The sequence below is a fragment of the Elaeis guineensis genome, chromosome 13, assembly GCF_000442705.2.
Source record: "Elaeis guineensis isolate ETL-2024a chromosome 13, EG11, whole genome shotgun sequence".
Classification (NCBI taxonomy): domain Eukaryota; kingdom Viridiplantae; phylum Streptophyta; class Magnoliopsida; order Arecales; family Arecaceae; genus Elaeis; species Elaeis guineensis.
In genome coordinates this window covers 2,599,788-2,607,950 of record NC_026005.2, presented here as the reverse complement: position 1 = coordinate 2,607,950, position 8,163 = coordinate 2,599,788, and the positions used below count along the sequence as shown (strand labels likewise).

The window sequence follows — 8,163 nt, the reverse complement described above, 5'->3', positions numbered from 1 at the left end:
GATTATGAAGAGATGATTGTCTGCATATGATATCAAGTAAAATATTTTGTTAAAGAAATTCATAAATAAAAGAAGAACATTGATTTCTGTGCTTGGATCAGTCACCGATAAAGGTAAGAATCCCTGTACATGATCACTATTATATATATGCTATTTTACTGTTGGTCTTGCATCGTTGGTTTTGTATCATCAGATTTGAGATCGATGAATTTATTATGCCTAAGATACTGTTATTTGATTTTGAGTATGAGTATGTTATGTCAATATATATATATCAGAGATTGATAGCATGATTATATGGGTATGACATATCTGAATTTATCATAATGCAAGACAGAATTGATTTGATGAAACCAACACAAAATGATTAAATGAAAAGAAAGAGATATATGGTATGGACTAGCCTTGTCATATGGAACAGCCCGTCAGGAGCTTATGCCTGGGACAGCCCCCACTAGCTTACAGGTGGATCAGCCGGCCAGGAGCTCATGCCTGGGACAGCCCGCCAGGAGCTTATGCTTGGGACAGCCTCTTATGGGCTTTCGTACGTGGGACAGCCGGCCAGGAGCTCATCTTGGGACAGTCTTGAAAGACTTTTTTAAATGGATTCGATCCGGATGATGACTGAGGTATAGAATTGGATAGTCCAGAACCAGAAAGAAAAGGTTAAAAGTTATGTGATTATGAAAGGAGAAATGGAAGATAAGACATGAAATAATTGTTGAATAAAAGGGTTTCACCTGTTAACATATGATGATGCATCTATTTTAACAAGACAGAAATTTATGGATGTTTACATTATTCTGGACATTGAACATGAGATTTTATATTTTATTGCTTATCCTTATTTTCAGACTATATTACTATATCAGTGTGATATGAGAATTCTTACTGGGCTGTAAAGCTCACATCCTTTCATCTTTCTTTTTTTCTCAGAGATACAGGACGTTCATGATTGGCTATGGCTTAGATTTATGGGTGAGCAGATGGATAGATAGAGTGTCATAGTACCTGATCAGAGGATTGAAAAAATTTAATTTGTAATTATGCATGATTTTACGAATTATTATTGAAATTAATTGTTATGGTTGATAAGGTTGTAATGCTTTAATTTGGCCTTGCATATTCCTTAGGGCTTGCTCTAAGGAGTGTGCGGCCATCACGTATCCGATCCGGGTGTTGGGTTTGGGGCGTGACACAGCAGGCGCAATCTAGGCCCAGGTGGGCGCGCGCATGCGCTGCCCGCACGATTTTCCCATGCGGTCCATGCATAGTGCATGGAGCAGTGGTCCATGGGGATCCGCATGGATCGGGCAAGCATTTTTCCTTGGTTTCGCATGATCCACCATGGATCAAAGGACATTTCGGGCTGGTTTCTAATGGTCTACAAGGGGTTTCGTTGATCAAATATGCGATCGGAAGGTCCAGTGAGCTTGCGATGAAGATCCAACGCTTTAGAGACATGTTTGGGTGATCTGAGGAATCCTACTTTGCATTGGAGTCAGGATTGAATCGATTTGAGATCTTTAAAAGACCTTATTAATAGAATAGATATGAAGTAGCTTTTGGTTGTTCGGCAAAGGATCCAGAGCAGCAGCAACAGATCGAGAGGCGCCAATAGAGAGTAGGAGCAGGGTGCTTCAGACAGACTGTTAGGCAGTGGACAGTGATCGCTTCAGGGGTTTATGGGGATCTTCTTAAAGAAAGCTTTTATGAGAAAGAGCTTCTTATGAGGAAGAAATTTGGTGTACGAGAGTTGAAGGTGTGATCTCTTCTTGTAATTTTTTCTTCTTTTTTATAATGAAGCTTGCATGCCCCATGGAGGTGAGCCTTTTTTTTTACCGATCTATGTATTTGATTGTTTTTATTTTATTTCTTCTTTCTTCCTGTGACGATGCATGGTACCGAAAAGGTCCTATGGAGGTAGTATCCTGGCCAGACATCCCAACAAGTGGTATCAAAGTGAGGCAATACTAGAATGCAGATTGCAGCGATGATAAGCAAGATTGAAAATGGAGAAAGCAGGATCAATCAAGATGAAGATCAATAGATTTGATGGAAAGAACAATTTCTCCTTATGACAGGTAAAGATGAAGGACATGCTCATCCAGCAAGAGTTGATTGATGTTCTTTTATGTGAAGAGAAGCCGACTACCATGAAGGTGCAGGATTGGAGGTGGCTTCAGATGCAGGCAGTGAGTATGATTTACTTGTACCTAGTGGATAAGGTGATGATCCATGTGCTTGGCGAGACTTCCCCAACAGTACTGTGGTCGAAGCTCGAAGAGTTGTATATGGCAAAATTTCTCACCAACACCCTCTTCCTCTGGAGGCAGTTTTACTAGCAGTGGATGATTGAGGGATAGAGTTTGCAAGAGCATCTTAGCCACTTTTAGAAGATCTTCACCGACCTCCCCAGTGTTGGCGAGAAAGTTGAGAAGACTAGAGTGCTGGTCTTACTAGCATCACTTCCACCTTCACATGAGTCTTTAGTGATGACTCTTCTAGTGGAGAAGAGCACCATCATGATGGATGAGGTCGTCGCGGTGATTTTGAGAATGAGATTCTCAGGAGGGAGAATCCAGCTTCAAGCTCAGGTGGCAACTCAACTTTGATGGTTTCTAGAGGAGTGGGAGGAGGTAGATGAGTGACTGGAGATCGCGATGAGGACGATCAAAGTCTAAGACGAGAGATTTGAGCAAGACCAGATATTATCGGTATTACGAGTTGGGGTATTTAGCCAGAGATTGCTCTCAACTCAGAGATCAGACGAGGGCTATTGCAGCAATGGCCAGTAGCGAGCCAGAAGATAATGCCCTGGAGATATCTGATGAGGTATCTACTTCTTCTCAATAGTAGATTTTAGATTCCGTACGCATCTATCATGTATGTTGCAGAGAGGAGCTGTTTGACTCCTTGAAAAGCAGTGAGAGCACTGTTCATCTGTTGTATGGATCGAGCTGTATGATCAGAGGCATCGGAATGGTGAGCTGGAGGACACATGATGATGCAATGAGGAGATTGGGAGAGGTCCGATACATACTCGATTTCAAACAGAATCTTATCTCACTGAGCAAACTGAATTCGAAAGACTACAGGATGGTAGCTGATGGAAGAATCTTGAAGGTATTGCATGGCAATAGAATTATTTTGGAGAAAAAGAAGAGGACGAGAAGCTATTACTACCTGACGGAGAGTCCAATGTGAGGTAGAGCTTCAGGAGCCAGGAAGAGTCCCAAGCGAAGCGAAGCTCCAGGTGGAGGTGGATCGAGCACAAGATGCGAGATTTGGGAGGATGAGAGGCGATATCGTAGGGTGAGATTTCTATTGCTGCAGGATGATACCCAAAGCAAATCTCAGGTTAGGAGGAATACAGCATACGATGGAGATGGGATCGAGTGGCCTGACTCGACTTTCATGTTTATCCATCTATAATCAGCAGGCGATTGCCTCAGGGCATGGGGGCGAGAAGATTCAAAAGCTCTTAGAGTTAGGAGGAGGCCGAATATCGAGTTGAGATGAAGATTGTTCGGATTTGATATCTCGAGATTCGATCCACACTGAGCCCACAGCAAGGTCTGTGATGACGAATGGAGTCCAACGAGCCCAAAATAAGTCCAAACGGAGAACGATGAAGGAAATACGCTCGATAGAAGATGGCATGGCTTACGAAGCGATGGAGGCCGGCTACAGGCCGATGGAGTAGGTGCACACGTTGGCGCGTGGGATGGCCGCGAGTGCACAGCCCAGCGTGCGGATGTGCAGGCGCGCGCATAGGCGCAGACCAGGCCCAGGTGGGTGCGTGCAGATGCGACCCGCACAATTTTTCCATGCGGTCCATGCACGGTGCGTGGACCGACAGTCCATGGGGACCCGCATGGACTGGGCAGGCATTTCTTCTTGGTTTCGCACGGTCCACCATGGATCGAAGGGTTTTTCGGATTGGTTTCTCGCAGTCTACAGGGGTTTTCGTGGAGCAGACATGCGATCGGATGGCCGAGTGAACTTGCGGTCAAGATCCGATGCTTTAGGAGCATGTTTGGGTTATCTAAGAATTTCTAATTTGCATTAGAGTCGGGATTGGAACGATCTGAGGTCTTTAAAAGACCCTGTTGACAAAACAGAGATGGAGTGGCTTTTGATTGTTCAGAGTGGACCCAAAGCAGCAGCAGATCGAGAGGCACCGACAGAGAGCGGGAGCAAGATACTTCAGACAAACTGTTAGACAACAGTCGCTTCATGAATTCTGGAGGGTCTTCCTAAAGAAAGAGCTTTTGTGAGGAAGAGCTTTTTGTGAAGGAGAAATTGGGTGTACGAATGTTGAAGGTGTGATCTCCTCTTATAATTTTTCTCTTTTCATATAGTGAATCTTACATGTTCTGTAAAGGAAAATTTTTTTTTGGTTGATCCACGTATTTGATTGTTTCTGTTTTAATTTTTTTTTCTTCCTGCTGTGATGCATGATATTGAAAAGATCCTATAAAAATGATATCCTGACCAGAAATCCCTAATATATAGAACACAGAGTCTGCAAGCAAATATAAAACATGAAATTGAGGGTACACTAAATGACCAAAGAAGAACAGATCGACACAATTTTTCTATCGGTCTTATTTTCCCATCCGGGATCATTTCATTATTTCCAGAAGCACGGTAGAAATTAAAAACTTCCCTTCGGATACGGGAAGCAAATTAACCTTTTACCAATTCTCATCAATTTAACTGCCAACCCTTTCTCCATTCCTATCACAGGCCCTTTTCCAACATCCAAAAAGCCTTCGGTTGCCGTTGATGAATTTTACCGTACGTTCCATCAGCTCCAAAGTTTTCTCACAGTTCAACATCTAAATATGGAACTTGTGCTCTCCCCCACGGACTCCAACCACTCCATTCCCCTTCACATCCCCTCCCCCTCCCCTTCACTCCACCTCCCTCAAGACATTCTTCTCCGCCACGCACACCAGCACCATCTGGCATGGCACCCCAAACCCTTCAAGCAGGGCACCTCCTCCTCCAATGGATCGTCCACCCCAATATCTGTCGGGAATCAACAACCACCTCCTCTCCACTCTTCATCAAATATCTTTTGGACATTCTAGATCCCTTTTTGAAATTATCAACAGCCATCGTAGACCATTCTTCATCTCTCTAGGTTCTTTTTTACCATAATTCTTGACATTATCAACGGACATCCAAGACTGTGGTTCCAAACCCTTGTAATGCCAACATCAGGTACCAAACCCAACTAATGCTGCATACGTTTCACAACAAATAATAAAAAGGCCACAACATCAAATCAAACAATAAATAAGCAAGAAATATAAAAGCCCTTGCCATAGAATAAAGAGCGCTTTCTCAAAATAGAGTGCTTGATGTTCCACTAAACCTCTCCTCGCTCGAGTATGACTATGCACTAGCTGATGAAGAAATCAGAGTTGGACTGCTCTCGTGCTTACAGCGATGTCACAATGTCAATGAGGGTTTAGATTATGATAGAATTGAGAAGAAGATGGCGCTATTAGAGAAAAATGAGGTCGGAATGCCTTTGTTTTGATCCCTAAAAAATTAGTGGGATCATAACTTGTCTAAAGGATTAGAGAATTTAAATGACAGGGAAAATAACTATTAGGGGTTAACTGAAAATTTTAAACTTTTGGGATCAACAGATTTCTTGCCCAAACTTGAAGAATTGCCACTGGATTTTCACATCTCCAAAGGACTAAGGGTATTTTAGTTCTTTTAGACAGTCCATTAATGGTATTAGCAACTGGAAAGATGGCAGCCACATTGACACGTAAAACTAATTTTTGGAGGATAGTTGAAAATTTCTAATGTTTTTGTGTCAATTTATTTCTCATCCAAACCTAAGGATGTTGTTGTATTTTACCCAAAGTTTAGGCATCTCAATTCTAGGGACAATGGATATCGTTGGTTCCTTCAATGAGCTTGGATCAAGAATATTCAATGAGGGTTTCTTTTCTTCAACCTTTGAATATCATTTTAATTTGTTCTTCTCTTTAGTAGGGTCATTTCTTTGCCACATTTGAATTTACTGAGCGCATGAGGACAAGTTGTACATTATGAGCCTGACAGGTGGAGAAAGACTGATCTTGTACTCTAGATCGAGTGGCTATTTGCTTTCCACTCTGAAGACAGACACATGTCATGTCGTAACCACATATAACATCATATCATAAGTATCTACACAAATATTTGCAACATCAGATGTCTAGTCAAATGCATGAACACAATGAGGTAAGTTAAAAAAGCATGAACTTGACCCCCTACTAGAATTTTGACAATTTAAAGCAATAAAGTTAGATTTACTTGAGGGAAGAATATGCCATTTCATCTTAAAAGTTTGTGATGTTGTAAGAAAAATTTGAAGAGTCAACAAAGTTACAAATCAGACAAGTAAAATTATCTTTTTTATAAAATATATAAAAATGTTATTAGTATAAAAAGGTCATCCATGTTTTTTTATTCGACCACCAACGGGATCAGATTACCATAAGGAGACGTTAAAAACAAGAAGACAAAACACAGACACCTTCTTGTGTGAATACAACCCAGGGAATCAGAAAACAACACAGGCACCTTCAGCTGTCATTGATGAACTTCACGGTACGTTCCATCAGCTCCAAAGCTTTCTCACAGCTCAACTTCATGAAATGGAACGCGTGCCCCTCCCCCTCCGACTCGAACCACTCCAACTCGCCTCCCCATCCGCTCCTCTTCACCCCTTCGTAATACACCCTCCCCCTCTCCCTTAACACGTCCTTCTCCGCCACGCACACCAGTACCTTCTTGCACCCCAATCCCTTTAAGCTCGGCGCCGCCTCCGCCAGCGGGTTCACCAGCGGGTCATCCATCCCTACCGTGCCGGGACAAGCCAACACCCACATCCCATCCATCTTCTCCTTCAACCCCTTATCCACCAACTCCGAAGGTAACGGGTCTCTCCCACCGAAGTAGGGATGGACCAGTGCCATCCCTCGTATCCTCACCCCAGGTCCGAGATCCGCAGCACCCGCGCGCAGCGCCATGTGATGGGCTATGTTTCCACCCGCGCTGCAGCCAGCCAAGAAAATGCGTCCAAAATCCCCATGCTCGGTCAGCCACGCCTCCGCGCCACCGCCCGCAGCGTGGGACGCCACCCACTTGAGCGCCGCCCAGGAGTCCTCGTAGGCTATAGGCAGTGGGTGCTCGGGGGCCAGGCGGTACTCCACCGAGACGGCGATGACGTTGGCTTGGGCTACGAGGGAGTTGAGGTACGCGTGGGTGGTGGGGCTGAAGGCGGAGCCGACGACGAAGCCTCCGCCGTGGAAGTAGACAAAGACTGGAAGCTTTTTTGGAGGGGTGTCGGGGAGATTGGGGAGGTAGAGGCGGGCGGAGACGCCGGTGTCGGGGTCGATGACGACGTCTTTGGAGGAGACGCCTTCGGGGTCGATGGCCGCGGGGATCGGGTCGGCGGAGTAGAAACGCTCGATGCGGCCGCTCTTGTAGCGGCGAATGAAGGGGAAGAACTCGAATTGGATTTCGGTGTCAGGATCCATTGGGTTGGGAGGCGGGGGGATGAAGGGACGAAACCAGCTCGGATAATATTATAAAGGGATTATAGAGGGTGGTTAGGTGAGCCGGCAAGGAGCAGTTGCAACGGTCAAAGTAGCATACAGAATGAAAGCTAATTAGGAGGGGAGTGGTTGTCCCCACTCCGAGAAAGAGAAATAATTTATATTCTTCGATAGAATTTATTTATTTATTTTGAGAGAAGAGGTTCTCGCGGCTCTAGAAGGCAGCATGTGCCGTAAATTAATGCTGGCTTGAATACAGCGCAGGGTAGCGGACTGTTGACCTATTGTTGGACAGGTTTGTATGATGAATGATGAGGTTCCCGGTTGGTGAGTTGTCATACGTCCCACCAGATGATCCCAACTATATTGTAACAAATAATTTTTAAATCAATAAATTTTATAAAATAATGTATATCAGGAGCCATATATAATATAATTGATAAATATTAGTATAAGAAACAGACTATATCGACCAGATTTAAATTTATATCTGATCGAATCAAAATTTTATTATAAAAATTTTATATTAATAATCAAAATTATTGGATATGATCTACTATCCCAATATTGCTTGCACACAAATAATCAT

The 8,163-nt window shown here is 43.6% G+C and overlaps 1 protein-coding gene across 1 annotated transcript; it reads right to left on the bottom strand.

Moving 5' to 3' along the window:
* Nucleotides 1–6,409: 6,409 nt before the first annotated feature.
* LOC105060860 (tuliposide A-converting enzyme 2, chloroplastic) lies at nucleotides 6,410–7,592 on the bottom strand. The gene has a single exon (XM_010944710.4). It carries the CDS (start codon nucleotides 7,554–7,556, stop codon nucleotides 6,600–6,602), a length of 957 nt encoding a protein of 318 aa, XP_010943012.2. The 5' UTR covers nucleotides 7,557–7,592; the 3' UTR covers nucleotides 6,410–6,599.
* Between the last annotated feature and the right edge of the window lie 571 nt (nucleotides 7,593–8,163).